Source organism: Rhineura floridana, chromosome 21 (assembly GCF_030035675.1).
Source record: "Rhineura floridana isolate rRhiFlo1 chromosome 21, rRhiFlo1.hap2, whole genome shotgun sequence".
NCBI lineage: Eukaryota > Metazoa > Chordata > Lepidosauria > Squamata > Rhineuridae > Rhineura > Rhineura floridana.
This window is the reverse complement of record NC_084500.1, coordinates 16,709,731-16,728,603: the sequence shown is the minus strand read 5'-3', so window position 1 is coordinate 16,728,603 and position 18,873 is coordinate 16,709,731. Positions and strand designations below refer to the sequence as shown.

General features: G+C 43.6%; 1 protein-coding gene across 1 annotated transcript in view; it reads left to right on the top strand.

Moving 5' to 3' along the window:
* RAD51C (RAD51 paralog C) overlaps positions 1-18,092 on the top strand; it is a 37,309-nt gene extending 19,217 nt beyond the window's left edge. Inside the window, exons 7-9 of the mRNA XM_061604757.1 lie at positions 5,970-6,030; positions 8,590-8,650; positions 17,382-18,092. Of these exons, the coding sequence (XP_061460741.1) occupies positions 5,970-6,030; positions 8,590-8,650; positions 17,382-17,501 (242 nt within the window). The 3' untranslated portion in view covers positions 17,502-18,092. The remainder of the gene's footprint in view (positions 1-5,969; positions 6,031-8,589; positions 8,651-17,381) is intronic.
* The last annotated feature ends 781 nt before the right edge of the window (positions 18,093-18,873 follow it).

Sequence of the window (18,873 nt, the reverse complement as noted above, 5' to 3'; positions counted from 1 at the left end):
AACCTAGAATTAGTTGGACCTGCCTGTCACCTACCTTCCCCCCTCACACCTTCCACCTCACCAGTCCCAATGGACACCAGTCACCAATGCTTGAAATCCCAGAGAGCCATTGCCAGTCAGAATAGACAACATTGGATAATAGTTTGGCCTAGTATAATAAGGCAGGTTCCTATGCACAGCTTCAGGAAAAAGTTACACAGTGAACCAGCTCCTATAAACGTGAACAACATAGCACTAAAGCGTCTCTGAATAAACTCATTGTAAACTGAAATAATGACTTTGAAGACCCTCCAGGAGAGGATTGTTGTTGGGTTTTTTTAAATTGGCATCGCTTTTAGAGATGGTAGGTCATGTTTTTAATCAAGAAGGAAATATAGTTAACCTCAGCTCTCCTCTGGCTCATTGTTTTCTTTTTTTAATTAAATCATGTTCAGCATCAAGATGTGCTTGTAGAGATACATGTTTGGGCAATTTAGAGGTAGGATTGGAAAATGGAATGTGTTCTTTCATCAAGACTGGTCCTTTGTAAGGCATTCTGTACGAATGTCTTGAATGCAGAAATCCCAAATTTTGGAGAGTGATATCCCCGATTCATATATTTATAGTTGCACAGTATGATACGCTTCCTGTTTTAAAAGATAAGTATTAGCTGAGCACACCAAAAGCTAGAAAACAGGTACATAAAATGATTTTTATTTCACAAGCCCATAAAAAAGAAGCAAAATCAAAGATGGATAAATGCTTTTCTCTCCCTACAATTATGCACATTCCCTAGATCAGGTGTGGGAAACATTTTGCCCTCCAGATGTTGCTGAACTACAACTCCTATCAGCCGCAGCAAGCATGGCCAATGGCCAGGGATGAAAGAAACTATAGTTCAGCAACATCTGGAGGAACAAAGGTTCCCCACACCTACCCTAGATGTGTCTAAGAGTAGGCTTCTTTACTGTGTTGAATTCTATTCCTTAAAGCTGTGCCCTGATTTCCAGATTCAGGATGTCTTAATTAGTGGAACCCATGGTTGGTCGGTCTTCCCCCACCATCTTCCAACAAATGATCTCTCATCCCAACTCTGAAATAATTGAGATTCTTAGCTCAACTCCACCTCTTTTTATTTGCTAGAATTTTCTTCCAGAAATGTCTAGCTTCGAATCAGCTATCACTGGGGATGGGGGAGAAATTCAATTCAGTGTGCATTTGAAGGCAAATATACGTAATTGACACTTCCTGGAACAATATGGAAACCCAAATGCAGCCACCCTTTGAAATTCTCACTTCTCTGAATTTTGCAGTGCAGTTCTAAAAGTACGGTGCACAAAAATGCATATATTAAAACATTAAATATAGTAAAAACAACATAGGCAAATGTGTTGCTTTAGGGGAATTTGCTTGCAAATGTGTATATTAGGAAAATGTACACTGAAACATTGATGGATTTTCCTGAGGACTTTTTAAAAAAAATTACACAGATCGATGTGGAAAACTGAATTCTAAGATTAGAAAAACGAGAAGCTAAAATGGAAAGACTTGCTGTCACATGGTCTTAGATAAGCACTTAGGAAGGACAAAGGCATTTACAGAAGAAGAGTCTTCCTTGCTAATAGGAGGTCACCTGAATCAAGGCTTGGTGTTATGTGTTGTATAAACTAGCCCCAGAGGATAGACAGAGTTGCAAACCAAAAATGTACAAGAGTAATAAGAAATCTTTCCCTGTTTACCTGCAGGATTAAACACATTTTATCACAGGTTTTTTTTTATTGTGTTGTAAGATACTGTTTCTTTTTTGTCTCAAAAAGCTCCTGTGTTGAGATTTGGCTACTGTGCTTATTTTTAAGTTTAATCAGTTGATTGCCTGCTGCTTGACTAGTGAAATCAGCTATAGCTCTTTACTTGATTGACATCCATATGGGGAAAAAACCTTGGGTGTTTCCAGACTGACTCTATTTTTGGATGGGTTTCAATTGCATGCTAGCAAATCTAGGTTGTACAGTTATAGTTGATTGGGATGTCCTGCACAACAAACCCACTTCCCCAAAAGACGGGACTTTTTTTTTTTTTTGCAGTGTAGAAACTGATGGGGAAACACTCTGGAAAGTTTGGGGTAATACGTGCTTTGACGCAGCAGCATCTAGCCTCCCCACAAACAAATTGGAATGAATGCTCATTAAATAGCAGGTGTCGTCTAATCTCCCTGCAAACTAATTGGGATGAATGATCAATAAAGAGTCCATCTCGAAGCGACCCTTTTTCTGGATCCGTTTCACCACTACCACATAATACTTCTGCATTCTTGTGAGTTTTGGAAGTCCACCACATTCCAGAGTCTATGATACACAGGCATGGCTGCTGCCAGGAAAATATTTTGCATTGACTGTGGCGACAGGCCCTATCTTCGTCACATGCCAGATTTCCCTGGTGATCTTAATGAGGAATCTTATTTCTGTTAGAACGAATCCAAATCCATTTTCCAAATGGGTCTAAGGTTCTGACTTAAAAGCCAGGTGCTCTGCAGCTTTATAATGAAACTGAATACCAGACTTCCTTCTTTTTTTTTTAATAATCATAATCCTTGCAATTGAAAGCAAAGCATTCCTTCAGTTTCTGTGAATCGCATAATGGTTCCCTTGATTATTTTAGGGGTGCAGGGAGAGAAACATACAAAGGCAACAGTGTCCTTAATGTGCGTATTCAGCAGTTCAACCACTTGGCAGAGATGTAAGATAAATTGAACAAAATAAAAAAGCATGTCCTTGGAGGATGTCAGGTTTGAAATGTGCATGCAGATAAAGACCTTGCTTTCAAATGCTGACCTTTTGTCTTCTGTGCCTCCTTTCCTCTGCTGTATACATGATTTTTGGCAGACAATCAGGCTACAAAGCAAATTAAAGCTAATAGATTTAAGGGTTGGCAACTGGCAGTCCATGGGCTGAGTCCAGCTCCCTGAGGGATGCCATCTGGTCTCTGAGATGCCAATCATCTCTTTTCCTTCATATTCTTGAAACAACCAGAGGGGAGGAAAACAGCGACTTGAGCAAGCAAGTGAAGGATTTTCCTCTTGACTGCTGTGTTCCTTTCTCAGTCTGTCTCTCTCTTGCCCTTCTGGGATATCTGAATAGGAAGCAGATTGAGACCAAGGAAGAGGCGGGGGGCAATCCTAGGTCTGAGTTGCACCATGCAGAGGACCTGGGAATGAGTTGGGGACATTTTATCAAGTTTTCATAGCCTGGATTGTGCCTCTGAAGTGGTAGCTTAGGGGTGTGCTCTCAACTCTGAGTTCTCCCATCTGTGAAATAGGAATAACAGTACTATTCTACATCCTCAACGTAGCTGTAGTTATTCATGAATAGTTCTGTTGCTTTTAGATGCAACACTCCAGATAAAGAGAGGCTATAAATTAAAATTACCCTATTTTTGTTTCCTTTCATATCCTAATGCATTTTTTCCCATCCTAGTTTCTGGTGATGGCAGCAGCAAACCCATTAGGAAGGACAACTTTGTTTTTGTTTTTGAGTACCGTTTTATTTATGATACTTCCTGTTGTTAGACTTGTCTCCCTTTCCCACCGATTGTTGCGAGTAAAACACCAGCGTTTGTAGCAAGTAACCTGAACCATTGGGGGGCAATGGACAGAAAGGCAACCTGTTTTGTCCTCCCTGATTCCTTCTTCAGTAACAACTTGTTTGTTTTTCTCAAGCTTTACTTTCTTCCTTTGTTCTTAGTTAGTGTTTGTGTGAGTGAGTAATAAACCTTCAGTTTATTCGTTCGACTACCAGTATTTACAGACTTTTTGTTTCTGAACTCCACTGCTATATATTCCAAGCTCTAGTACATAAATAGCTTTAAATGAGGATTGGAAACATTCATGGAGGATAAGGCTCTCCATGGCCACTAGACACAATGGCTATGTTTTACCTTCACTGTTAGATACAAGTTGCTGGGAACTGCAAGTGGAGAAGGCTGTTGCACTCGCTACTTGCAGGCTTCCTGTGGGCATCTGGTTATCCAAGGTGAGAACAAGATGCTGGACTAGAAAGGCCATTGGCCTGATCCAACAACAGGACTCTTCTGATTTTCTTACGTTCTTTGTTAATGTTCTTAAATGGTTTCTTCTGCAAAAGTTATTCACAACCCACAAATCCTTTCTTAGTTTTTCTTGAAATTTTTAACGAGAGCCTCTTTTTAATATTTGTGTGTGGGGATCTACTAGACATTGTAAGAATAAGGTTTGGGTCTTCACTGAGAAGTCTTTCACAAAGCCAGGCTCCAAACTGGGCAATCCTAGATGGCGTTTACTTGGTATACTTCATAATGCAGTCAGATATCATTATCTCTTGCTAGTTTAGTTTTAGTAGAGCTTTTTGCCATGGAGTATAAAACATTTCCCCACAGACACAAGCAAAGAAATATGGTTTGAAATGGAAATGGCACTCATTTGTATAATTCATACTCTAATCTCAATTTCCAAATGTTAAATCTCATACTAGCACACTGATGAAGGTTGCTAAGATGCCTTTGGGGTCTAGACATTTAATTTTGAGGATTCTTCCACTGGAATGATAATTGCTTCTCCCTCTGGATGTGGTAATGAAGATGTTCTACCCACCCTGAAGGCCAATGGATGCACCAAGCTGGTGCTTCTGGAGACAATTTGGGGGCTTCTCATACCATTTCCCTTTAAATGACTGCTTTAAAATCCAATCTGTCTTCTGACTACTGTCTAGAATGGGTTGGGAGAGACAGGCTCAATAAATCTGTCTGGAAATCAAATGACGTGGTCAGCAATGAGCTTAAAATAATGAGATTGCTTCAGAAATCACTTCAGTTTCTCAACTTTTAAGGAGGGTAGATTCTCTCTGTAGCTGTTTTAAACTTTCATCTTGTTCCTTCATTGCCCCCTTTAAGTGCACTCTGCATTTTTTTGCTGCTGGTGTTCTTTCAGTTTTTCAGGATTCTCTCCCCCCCCCCCCCAATTCTTACCTTGGTTTTGAAATACTGCTAAAAATTAAGCCTATTCCAAGGAATGTGGACAAAGCATGAGGGAGCTTGAATGTATTTGTTCTTGTTACATATGATTTATTTCCCCAAGCAGTGAGCCAATGGCGGCTGGTGTCTTCATGACAGTGGGGCAGTGGGATCCGCTCCAGGTTTTAGTCTGAATACTCAAGGACCTATGCAAAGCGGATCCCACTGACATGAAGCCACCACCCGCCACTGAGTAAGATGTTCCAGGGACACAGCGCTTGACCCAATTTAGCACTCCTGCCAGTGCACCTGCACCGTGCCAAGCTTCCCACCAACTCTCATGCTCCTCACACTCTCCCTCCTGGCAATCAGCCGCAAAATACCTGCCGGGAAACTAGCACTGCGACTCCACCCCATCTGCCAAGTCTCTTCTGACCTCCATCTTCCATCCAGGCAAGCAAGTATCACAGTGCAAGGATATCGTCCATCTGGGCAAAAGCCCTCAAGGAGAGTGCAAAGTGAGGCCATTGGGGAGGTACCCGAGGGCCAGATAAGGAGGTCTAGAGGGCCACATGAGTTTCCCCACCCATGCAATAAGTGGGGATGTTGGGGGATTCAAATGTTAAACAGAAATGTGAGTGGAAATTGTCAGTGTTCACTTACTCATCTCGTGTCCAGAAGGGAAATCATATTTGCTGCTGTTGTTAAGCTTCCAGTCCACAAGCAATATGTAATTCATTATGTTTTTCCACCATTTGCATTGAAATGAAAGGGGTGGAGTAATGCAATGGCAACGTAATGTATGCCATTAATTATGTACGGTAATGTTGCCACCACAGACAGTGAGATGAATAACAGTTTGGGGGGAAAGACAAAACTGCAGCAGTACAGAAACAGCGCTGCATGCAACTTATACAGGCCAGAATGGAAAACCATGCCTTCCTGCATCGCTAGTAGTAAGTCATCCTGATCTTTGAATGTGTCTGTGTCTCTGTCTGTCTCTCTAGGAGAAAGCTGGGGGCATGCAGCTACTGTCCGTTTAATTCTGCACTGGGATAACAAACGGAGGTAAGAGAAGAAGCCCATGAAGTGAACTGGTGAGCGTCTATTGTATTGAGCCCAGCAATGAAGGCCACATGCAGTATGTGATTCTGACAGGTCTGTGCCTTCAAACTCGAGGTTTGTACAAAGCTCTCCACAGAGGTGTGCCTTGCAACAGCGTTGTACAGCTTCCGTCAGCAGGTCAAGATGCACCTCTTTGGCCAGGGTGCTGGAGGAGATGAGGTGATGTGTTTTGGATGCTCTGCGCATGTCCACTAGGTCCTATTATGCTGCTGTATTTCGTATTTTATTATTACATTTATATCCCACCTTTCCTGCATGGAGCTCAAGATGGCATACGTGCTTCTCTACGATTCTGTGAATTTGAGACTGGAAAATTCACCTGTCCCTAGTTCAGAGCACATCTGCCTCTCCTAGTAAAACTGGAAATAAAACCTGGATTTTTCATAAATAAAACTATTTACCAACCTGTCCAGTAATTCAAGTTGAAAAGGCAGAGAGAGAAGTGCGGTATTGACTGACAGTCTGTACTCGTGTAATAGGGAGACCAGATGAAAGATGAGAGAACTCCATTAAGTCTCTCAAAACATAACAGAAGTTTTGCCTCTGTAAGTGTTGCAGATCCTTCTCAAGCACACACCCAATGTGTGTTCTTGTCTAACAGCTGGAGTATTAAGGCAACCTTGGCCATTACACCTTTTTCAGCTTGACCCCAATACCTCCCTCCTCTCTCTCTTCCCCCCCTCCAGCGCTGGAAACGTGTCAGGTCTCAATGACCGGGGGGGGGGGTCTGTTGCCTTGAGAACAGCCCCCCCTTGAGTCAGAGGCACCCAGCAGAACTCCAGCCGAGAGCTTCTTTAAAACATGGCTTAGAGTATCTCGAGATTAAGACTATTCTGTAGAGTACAACCCACCAATTTGAATGTTCTGAGGAATTCCCTGTGCAGCTAATGTGAAGTGGTAATCTTCCCCGGGCGGTAATTACTTGCTTTCTAATAGAATAGCACTGAGGGGAAGGAGAAGAAGCCAAAGCCCTAAAAATAATTAACAAGAATCTTGGCAGGTTATCTCCAAGCAAAGCAGAATATTTCTGGGGGATGACAAGGACAAAAACTTTCTCTTTCCGCTTTGAGTTTCAGCAGGCAGTTCCTGACCCCATACCCTGGGCTGAAACAAATGAACACCACTCTACTTATTTTAAAATACAGCCCACCTTTTCACTAAAATAAAATAAAAAAGGGCCCAGGGTGGCTAGCAAAATCAAAATCTTGAAAAGCAAAGACAATACCAATTAAGGATGCAGAAACACTAGGCAGGAAACGGCTTTCTTCAAACAACCATTTCATTCAGTTCTCTACAATTGTTTTTGTAATGCTTTTTTGAATTGTTGATGTGTTTGCCTCCTTGACCTTCAGGAGGAAGGGTGGGATAAAATTTCAATAAACAATAATACAGTAAAATAGTTCCCCTTTCCCTCTTTCCAGCGTCTCTGGTATATCTCAGTCTGTGTCGCTGTCTTGTGGGGCCTACTTATCACAGGCCACAAAATGCCCGCTGCTCCCTTCATAGGTAGACTGTTTCCCTATGGCTTCAGTTTTAGAGTGCATCTGTATATTGCTGGGGTTGCCAACATAGTGCCCGTGGGCATGAGTACCTCTTAACGATGTCTGCGAAAGTTCCCAGTAAATATCCCCTCAAAAATCCACAAGACTGTTTGCTCTTCCTGCTTAGTTCCTGTTAGCACTGGCTCAGCCTCTTCTGTATCAAACACATAGCCCTTAAACATGCCCACATTCCGTAGGATTCCAGGGTTTGGACACATGCACCCTCCCTTTTGTTTTGAACAGAGGAGAGGTGCAAGGTGCTTCTCTGCGGCAAGTGTAGGTGTTGGGTGGTGAGAGGATGCCCACGTCATCTTGTGGTCCTGTCTCTTTTTTTTTCTGCTGTTTTGAGTATGGCAGCCTGTTGTTGTTATGCCACACCCCCATGGTAGCCATTTGGTGGTTAGTGTTCACAGCGCTTGCTCGAAATCCCAAATGGCCAGAAAGCGTTGGAGCCCCCTGATAAATAGGTTTCATTTCTTGCATTTTGGGTACAGTTCTTCTCTGCAGACCCTGCTAAAATCAAAGGGACCACGTAATCCTCTTCAAGTAGTCAGGATGTAAAAGGAAACAATAAAATGAATGGCAGGCACACGGTATCACTCGTGCACAGCTCCTGCTCATTGCACGGGGGTTTCTGCAAGAGAACTTCCCTGGTGGATTATGTCCTTTGACGAGCAAGGAAGCTTTCTACTGAAATTGCTCTCTCTACGCAAGCCATCTATACCCTTGTTTTCTACAGATGTTGTTGAACTACAGTTCCAAGCAGCCAGTATTCCCAGTGGTTGGGGATGATGAGTTTTGTACTCCAAAACATCTGGAGGATACCTGATCAAGGGAAGGCCGCCCTACACCATCTGGTCTATGATGGTGCTGCGCAAATACTCAATTATTTGCAACTGTATCATGAGCTAAAAGTAAAGGAGCAGTGACACTGAAACGCAATGACTTCCTTTCATTCCAGGTTGGCAACGTTGTACAAGTCTCCAAGTCAGAAGGAGTCAACTGTGTCATTTTGTGTTACGGTAAGCCAAACTGTGGGAACGAGGGGAAAGGATGGGAACCTTAAAGTGAAAAGAGGGTGTCAGTTGAGACAGCTGCAGAAATTTTCATCCTGGCTCAGTTCCAGGTATTATGTCAAACTGATTGTGCTCAGACCCTCTTTCTTCTTTTCTGTCTTGCCTATGATTTAGAGCTGCTTGTCTGCTTCCGTTTTTCATCTGCTGAGCTCTCCCATTTCTGGCTCCTAGCCACAATGGCTATTTTCACTCACTGTCAGAGACAGTAAAAATGTAAATGTACTGCCTTCAAGTCTCCGACTTATGGCGACCCTATGAATAGGGTTTTCATGAGGCTGAGAGGCAGTGACTGGCCCAAGGTCACCCAGTGAGCTTCATGGCTGTGTGGGGATTCGAACCATGGTCTCCCAGGTCGTAGTCCAACACTCTAACCACTATGTCACACTGGCTCTCATCAGAGACAGTGTGCCTCTGAATATCAGTTGATGGGAATCGCAAGTGGGGCTGTTGTTGCACTGGGGCCTGCTTGTGGGCTTCCCATAGGTTTCTGGTTGACCACTATGAAAACAGGATGCTGGACCAGATGGGCCTCTGGCCTGATCCCGCAGCCGGGCTCTTGATGTTCCCCAGCTTCGATATTGTATAAGTTGACTGTGGCAGGAACCGGGCATTAACTGGCTGAGAGGGATCATAATTAATACCCCAGCCCCAGCGACTCTCAGTGACCACAGGAACTTTCTGTGTTCCTTCTGAAATTTGAGATTCCCTTGTACAGTGCAGGCAACCTTTCTGTTGAGAGTCTCATTCCTCAGGGGAGATCTGGCAGGGGCCACATACCAACTGGGCCCTGCGTCAATAGTGGGTGGGGCCAGACCCAAACGTCAGCAGGATTCTCTCTCTGCCACACACACTCCTTTTTCCCATCACTGTCATCTGCATGAAGGATCTGAGGGCTGGATGTGGCTCTTGCGTTACAATAGAGATATCAGACAAAACTGGAAAAGGAAGAGGAAATTGCTGCCGTTTGCATGTTTGGCTGTCAGGAACATAAATTAGTCAAGCAAATGTGGTCAGTATGCATGCAGATTGTGGATGTTTTTTAAAATCCGCAAACAATATTTCATGACTTTTTTACAGTGTTTTGATGTCTTTACATTGAAACAAATGCAACTTACACAAATAGTTACATAATTTATGTTAGAGGGCAGCGAGACAAAGTAGCAATCCCCAAAGTAGCAATAGGGGACAGCGAGACAAAGTAGTTGGTCCGGAAGCTGCAGCTGGTGCAAAATGCAGCTGATCACTGGGGCAGGGTATCGCCAACATGTCACCCTGCTGCTGAAAGAATTGCACTGGCTGCCCATTAGCTACCGGGCCAAGTTCAAGTTTCTAGTTTTGGTGTACAAAGCCCTATACAGCTCGGGACCAGGATGCCTGAAAGACCGTCTCATCCCTTATATACCCAGTTGATCACTGCGCTCTGCAGGTGAGGGCCTCCTGCAGACACCATCCTATCAGGAGGTCTGTTCTGCACAACATGGGAAACGGACCTTTCGTGTGGCGGCACCTACCCTGTGGAATCCCCTCCCCTTGAATATTAGGCAGGCACCTTCTCTGCTATCTTTTCGGCGCCTTTTGAGGACTTTCCTCTTTGAACAAGCCTTTTCAGTTGAGCCCTATCCCAGTCTGTGTCTGTGTTAGAATTGCTTGTTAATTTTATTTTAATAATATGTTTTTAACCCTTTTAAAAAAAAGGTTTTTAAAGCTTTTAAAAAATGTTTTTAACTTTGTTTTGTTTTAATGTATTTTAAGGTCTGTTTTATTAAGTTTTATAGTGTTTTTAGTGTTTCTGTTTGCCACCCTGGGCTCCTGCTGGGAGGAAGAGCAGGATATAAATAAATAAAGACATATTTGGCAGAAACTGAAATGCAGCACAACAGAAACAGCCCTGATTTGTGATAAGTAAGGGTTGGAATGGAAAACGCTGTCATCTTAACATCCCTAAGCTTCAGGTTCCAATCCTGCTCTAGAAATAATCCTTGGGATCAGTATTGGGATAGCAGCGCTTTCTTGTCGTAATGGACAGCTTCTGCTGAAGACAGAGTCAGGCAAGCAAAACCAATTTTAAACTCTTCTCTTCAAATGTCAAGAGCGTAGCTTACCACATTGGAACTGTTTGCTTGCCTTGTGTCCTCCTGGTAACGTTGCCATAGCATTTCTTACATTTTTAGCATGTTTTTTTCTTTTCTGCCTTTGGAGTACTGAGTCTTTTGAGGGGATAAAAATGCAACCGTTTGATTCTTGGAATAGGACTACTTTGCAGATGTGCTGTTACCAGCCTCCCCCAAGGTTTGTTTGACGTACTTGCTTCACAGTGCTCATTAGCCATCAACAAAATAGTTAATACTGTGGCATGAGAAAATTTAAGCTTTGTAGAGCGATTGGATTAGAAGGGACTTCCAGATTTGTTATGTCTAACTCCTTACAAAGTTTACAGATTTGCTTGTTTATGTAGTGTCTTTTTTGGGTTGTAAACCTGTGGGCAGGCATTGTCTTATTGATCTTTATGTAAGCCATTCTGTGGGAGCCTTTTCAGCTGAAGAGTGGCACAATAATTTTTTTTAAAATAAATATCTTAACCCATCTGTAGCAGATAGCTATCTCACTTTCCTGGAAACCTCCAGAAAAGGAGATTGCAAAGCCACCTTTGAGCATCTTGTCTCAGGTTCAGTGGTTGGTTGGTTGGTTATTTATTTGAACAAAATATAAAGACCACCTAACATGCTCTGAGCAGTTTACATAAAAATAGTGTAAAATATCGTATCAAAAACTACAGACAAAATGTTAAAAACAAAGCATATATAATAACATTATCAAAAATAGATAAAATCAATAGAATTTTAAAAACGTATTTTTGTTTTAAAAATTTTTTGCATTTTTCTTGGGGTTCCTCAGCAAGTTTAATCTGTGCAACAGAGTGTATAATTCAGCAAGCACATCTGTAGAAATCACCATGTTTTGATTAACCACAGAGATCTGAGTAGACCTGTGAAATTTAGACTCTTCGGTCTTTTACTGGGAGCTGCCTCCCATTTGTTTCCTGGCAAGATAATTGGTTGCATCTTTGGTTTCAGGCCAGTGCTGTCGTCATCATCATGATTACACAGAGCATGACACAAAATGAAGATACTGTGATAGCTTTTTGTGGAACAGCTGTTTTTGGTAGAAATGAAAGGTCAAGGCCCACTTCAGAGTTCTTCTTGACATCAAGAAATGGTCACAGCAAATTTTCCATTTTGCTTATGAGAAACTTAAAGTATTATTATTAATTCAATTTATTGTTAGCGTTTGTAGTTTGTAGAAACTGAATAACAGGTTCCCTGTTGAAGGAGGACACTTTACCGTAGATATAATCATACTGAAACCCTGGGTTTCTGAAAGCTAGAAAGCTTACATTTATTGGGGGGTATACATAGTGGATAAGAAAGATCCTAGTTCTAGCTAATTAAAGTTGGAGAAGCAAAACGCCACATGTGCTCTTGCATCTCAGAGACAGACGATTGTAAAGGTTGTTGGACTCGATGGCCTTATAGGCCCCTTCTGACTCTTCTATGATGTCTCCTTTCCTAAGGTGGGGAGAAATGCATCTCCTCCTCTCTCTGAAAACAGGGGCATGCGCAACGCTAATCAACCCCCACCCCTTTTTACTGTAAAACCCGGTGGGATCAACTTGAGTGTTTGTTTTTTAAATTCAGCTTCAGAGAGATTTTGCAGCTGATCAACAGATCTACCCATTCCCCCTCCAGGTGTGGCTAATGGAAACGCTTTGCTGTAGGCGACTAGTGTGTTTACAGCCTGAGAGGGAGAGAGCTGGGAGCTGTAGGGTGCAAGCATCTGGGAACATAGGGGTGCCTCTTTCTTGAGATGCAATGAGGGAAGCAGATTGCACCAGTGTTGGAACATTACACTGCACCTCCATCTATGATCAATCTGTATACTTGTAAATAAACTCAAACACTGCAGCAGCGCCGAGGCATCCGTCACCTTTCCCTTCCAAAGAGGGCTTACCGCAGAAGTAGAACGGAGCACCTACGAGGATGAACAGTGACTTCAATGATATCGTAATGGTTGGAATCCAAGTGGCATTGTTATTCTCATTATGCTTATTTAATTATTTTAGCTCTGGTTGGAATGCTTTTGCTGCACATTCTTGGTTTCTGGAACAGGTTGTGGGGGCTTTTCCTGTCTCAAGCAGTGGCTGGTGCCCGTTGGGACCTGTAGAGCAGGAGGCAGGGAGCCCAATACGAAGTGGAGCCAGAGCCAACTATAGGCAGAGCCAGCTCATTCTCGCTTTGTTCCATCCTCCTCTCTGCGTTGTTCTCCAAGGGCAACGCTGAGACTGCGGAGGAGGAAGCTGACAGCCGGGGCCACCCTTCCTGGGCTGGTTTTAGGTGAGAAGATAGGCAGGTGGGGCAGTGCCTCATTTGCTGTAATAGACCAGTCTCTGCTGTCTTTTGCAGTGAAGGGGTGTCATGGCAGGAGTGAAACATTAAACCTTTCGATTATGCTCTTCGTAGGCTAATACTTCTCCTGCTGGGAGGAAGGGTGGGATATAAATCAAATCATAAACAAATAAATAAATAACACTTAATGGCTCAAAACAACAGGAGCATCTTGTCTAGATTTTGCCCTTCTGGACCCCTCTCTTTGTTTGTCCTTTTAAAAGGGATTGGCGGCTTTGCCACACATGGCAAGACAGTTTGTAATGTAGCATGCTGGAAGTCCCCAGAGATCGGGGGGGGGGGAATCCATGCTTGCTGTTTTCGTTACGGATCAAGTCGGTCTTGCTTGTAGGACCTCCTGGCATTTTATAAAAGTCACACTCTAGATAGTAATTCTACCTGATTTTTCACACTGCCAGCTTGAAATGTCATCTTTTCCAAAATAACTTTGCAGATTCCTTGAGCGATTGGTAGCCACCCTGATGTGCAGTTTGCCTTTTTTTAGAGTGGACCTGACAGCTGCCTTATTCCATTTTGGACCTTTGCTCTATCCTGCTCTGGCTCACAAGCCAACTGTGGCCTGGCAGTTTCCACTTGGCATATAAGGCTGTTTTTCCCTAAATCACACACACCCATCATCATGTGTGATGTCAGGTGTGGGGCAGGTAAAGACATGGGTTGGATTGGCTGTGTGACCTGGGTTTCAGAGGGGAGTTTCAGAGGGGTTCATCTGCTTTCCAGAGTTTCAAATGAGGGGTCTGTCCCTGCCCTACCTGGAGATGCCAGAGATTGAACCAGGGACCCTTTGCATGCAAAATAGAGGCTCTATCACTGAGCTACAGCTCTTTCCCCTTAAAAAAAAAAGAACAAGATTCTAGTTCTCATGGTTCTAATTTAAGGGCTGATTGAATAGGAACATAGGAAGCTGCCTTATACAGAATCAGACTTTTTAGTCCATCTAGCTCAGTATTGTCTACACAAGTAATGGGTTTCAGATGAGGGGTCTCTCCCAGCCCTGCCTGGAGATTCTAGGGATTGAATGTATGACTTTCTGCATGCAAAGCAGATGCTCTTCCACTACTATTGAGTTAAGGCCCATGTGAAAGGCCCCTGCCCTCAAAGGACTTACACTCCAGAAATTATCAAAAATTTGAATCCAGAATATGCAACAGCCAGTTTTCTGACTTGAGCCCCTTGGAGGAAAGGTGGGATGTAAATGTAATTAAAAAAATAACTTGGGCTGCTTGTCGGGAGCTTATGACACACACCCCTTGTTGAACTGGGCCCAGAAATAAATCTGAAACTGGTGCAGCTGCTTCAAAGGGCTGGCAATGACCTTTTAAAGCCCTTTGCAGTTTAGGGCAGCCATCTCTAATCTGGCATTCTCCAGATGTTTAGGACTACAAATCCCATCAGCGTGACCAGTAGTCAGGAATGATGGGGATTGTAATCAAACAACATCTGGAGGGCACCTGGTTGGGGAAGGTTGGTTTAGAGCAGGAGTGAGGAACCTTTTTAGCCTGAGGACCACATTCTCCTCTGGGCAACTTTGTGAGGGTCGCATGTCAGTGATGGGCAAGGCCAGAGGCAGAAGGTGGGTTACGTCTACCCCCACTCACACATCTGTCTCTGTCCTCCATCCAGACAAGCAAGAGGAATGATCAGGGTTCTGGAACACATTCCAGCTATGCTAAAGCACTCGTGGTGTGAAATAGACCTAGTGAGGGATGTGATCTGAGGATGTGGGCTGCATCCTGGGGAGAGTTCCAAGGGCCAAACGGGGGCCTGGAATGCCACAGTTGGCCCCTGGGCCTGAGGTTCCCCACCGCTGGTTTAGGGCCGAGATGTCTTCTCCTGTGTGAACCTGTCTGCTCATAAGATCATAAGTTGGACGCCCTCTTACATGTTCTGTGGTTGGTGGGCTCTCCCAACACTGGAAGCATTAAAGAGGCAGCTGGAGAGCCAGTTGTGAATGCTTTAAGTTGGGCTCCTGCATTGAGCAGGGGGTTGGACTCGATGGCCTGATAGGGCCCACTCCACTATTCTGTCTGGCTGCGACTAGAAAAGAGTGACATTTCTGTGGTTACTATTTTCCCAAGGAAAGTATTCTGGCCCCTCCTTTATGACATTTTAGGAGATGGCAAAGACCTTTTTATTTTAGAAAGGACTTTGGCCTTTAATTGTTAGCTTTAATAGTTGGTTGTTACAGTTTTACGCTGCTGATATAATGTGCTAATTGTAGTTATTGTTTTGTCTCCTGCTGTTTTTATAGGTTTTGTTTTATCATCATTTTATGTTTAGGCTTTGTAATTTTTTTTAATAGTGACGTCATTAGCTGTCTTGGATTATTTTTAGGAAAGATGGGTTATAAAAGTTTAAATTAAATAGACACAGTGGAGAACATGGGGCAGGGATAAAGGGTAAGAATGTGCAATTTAAATTGTATGCACTTCAACCTAGTTAAAGCAGGGCTAGGATAGCCAACATGGTACCTTCCAGATATTGTTGAACTACAACTCCCTTGAGCCTCAAACAGTCTGGTCAGTGGTCAATGATGATGGGAGTTGTAGTCCAGCAACTGTGGAGGCCAACATGTTGGTTATGCTTGGAGTAAATTATTGGGACTAAGTAAGAGGGTGTTCAGAAGGCATCGCAAAAAGGGTAAGTTTTTGAAGAGAGATCAGGAAGGAGATGAGTGTGGCAGAACACACCGCACTTTAAGAAGGCTGCAGACAAACTAGGACAGGTTCAAAGGAGGGCAACAAGGTTGACCTGGGGACTGGAAACAAAGCCCTATGAGGAGAGACTGAAAGAACTGGGCATGTTTAGCCTTGAAAAGAGAAGGCTCAGGGGAGATACGGTAGCAGTCTTCAAGCTCTTGAGAGGTTGCCACACAGAGGAGGGCCAGCATCTCTTCTCGATCATCCCAGAGTGCAGGACACTGAATAATCGGTTCAAGATTCAGGAAGCCAGATTTTGTCTGAACATCCGGTAAAACATCCTAACTGTTAGAGCAGTTTGGCAGTGGAACCAGTTTAGCTGGTGAGCTCTCCAACACTGGAGGCATTCAAGAGGCGGCTGGACAAGCCACATGTCGGGAATGCTGTAAGTTGGATTCCTGCATTGAGCAGGGCTTGGACTCAGTGGCCTTATAGGCCCCTTCCAACTCTACTGTTCTATGATTCTACATATTTGTGGGAGGCGGTTCCAAGCATAAGGAGCAGCAAGTCAGAAAGGACCAGTGTGTGTGTGTGTGGGGGGGGTCATTTCAGGGATCAGCAGACCATGAGATGGCTGAGGGTGGGGGAGCAGGAGGAGTAAAGGTCACAGGAAGGGATGTGGTGGGGGAGAGGGAGCAAAGGCATACAGCAGACAGGGAACCTTTGGGCATCCAGATGTTGCTGAACTACAGTTCCCATCAGCCCTAGCAAGCACATGGCCAGGGATTATGGGGGTTGTAGTTCAGCAACATCTAGATGCCCAAAGGTTCCCAACACCTGCCATAAAGGGTGTGTCTTTTGTTTTCTGCGTGCCGCCTTGCCTACAACCAGTTAGGGGGCAGCTCTGCCTGTCATTGGCTCTGGCTCCACCTGTGGTTGATTTCTGCTTTCTGCCCTGCCACTGTCAATGGGCACCAGCCACCACTGTTGAATACACAAGATGGGGCCCGTTCTCAGTAGTGGCCCCACAGTTGTGGAACTCTCACAAAAGGAGAGATAAGATACAGAGCATATATTCAGTTTCGTTCCATGGGCACCTTCAGTTCTGGCGTTCAAGAGGGCCTTTAAAAAACTTAGCTTTTTTACTATTGCCTTTCCTCAAGAGAAATTTTGGTGATGTAGTTCAGTATCTCTCATGCGCCTTGTCTGAATCGTCTCAGTGCTTTATACTGTGCCTGAGGTTCCGTTTTATTTCTCTCTCTGCGTCACTTTGTGAGGTCTTGGCTCTGAAAAGCGACTAATAAATAACTTACTTAAATAATGCTACCCTAGCCCTTTGCCAGACTATTCCTATTCCACTCTAACCCTAAAATCTTAATACAATTGCAGCTTTTATTTTAATTCACATTTATATGTCAGTATACAATTGCTGAAATGAAAACAAGCAAACAGTAATTACACAATTTACAAGGCTACATCATAATATGAGTAAACTTTAAGTAACAATGATTGCTATTCTAATCCAGAATATAATATCCATAAATAAGGAACAGTTCTATTACTTGTATTTTACAGTCTCACGGATTTAGAGATGTTCAGCTTCCACGCCCAAATCTGACCCCAGCAGAAGATGAAGTAAACCCTCGTAAAAGGCCACGGCTGGAACAGGTGCAAGAAAATGATTCAGAACAATAAATTGCAGCAGCAGCAACGTCATTTGAAAATGTTTCCACTGAAGGAGGACTTCAGAGTGCTCAAGACTCTATTTCACTTTGCAGGGAAAATGCATTTAATTTTAATCCATCCCATGGTATGACTTTATCTTCCTCACTTTTGTATCTCACCAACCACTATTACATTTCTTTTCAAATAAAAGTGTTTATTTAAAACACCTGGTTTCCAGAGGAGTAACGGTCTTAAAGTCTGGAATCCAATACATGTCTGCTCAGCAGTAAGCTTCATTGGGTTCAAAATGTGTATTGGATTACAGCCTTCAGCAGCAAAAACACCAAAGACTCCCCTGGCACCTTAAAAGTTGAAGTCGTTGTGACATAAACTTTTGTAGACCGTCATCCACTTCATCAAACGATAGGGTGGACTGTAGACCACGAAAGTTTATCCCATAATTTGTCACCTTTTTTTTAAGGTGCCACTAACCAGTTCTTGGATCTTCTTAGGCAGGAGAACTACAGTGTGCCTTCTAAAACAGGCATTCCCAAATCTGTGGTCCGTGAGCTTCATTCAGCTGACCTGTACCCTGTCTGCGTTAAATATTCATATTGATTATTAATTGTCTTTGGTGGCTTCTTGTATTTCCTGTGTTTTGTTTTATTGTATTACAGCTTGAATTCTAAGTGGTTAGTGGTGAAAAGAAATTGGAGAACCACTGATCTAAAGTGAACTCAGGCATGCGGAGCTCCAGAATGGTCCGAGCGGTCATTACATAGCCTAGTCTTAGGAACATAGGAAGTGACTTTATGCTGAGGCAGACCCTTGGTGTGTCCCACTCAGTATTGTTTGCACTGACTGGCAGCAGCTCTCCAGGGCTCCAAGCAAGGAGTCTCTCCCGGCCCTACGTGGAGACGCCAGGGATTGAACCTGGGACCTTCCCCATGCAAGGCAGATGCTCTAGCCACTGAGCAATGGTCCTGCCCCACTTTCAAACCACTCGGGATTGATTTTCAATGAACAGAACCTGTCTGGAAGCGCCACAGAAGATGAGGAGAAATAATTCTCATTATTTTTACCTTCAAAATTTTGCCTTTGGTCAAACATCGCACCGGGCATTAATTACGGGACTTTTTTCTTTTAAACGTCGGGACTAGAAATGGAGATGATACTTCTGGAATTCGGCAGCACTGGAGCGTTCTCTGCATAATAAAATAGGGTTCCATTTTTGGAATGAGGCATTGTCGAATTTCGGGAGCTGTGAGTCAGGAAAAGCTTCCCTGTCGGCACTGCAACAAAAGCAGAGACGGCACGAGGGGGAGGGGAGGGAGATTGAGCGATGACTCAGACAAACATTTTTGGTGCAGGAGACGCGAGCAGACAAAAGGATCCTATTGTG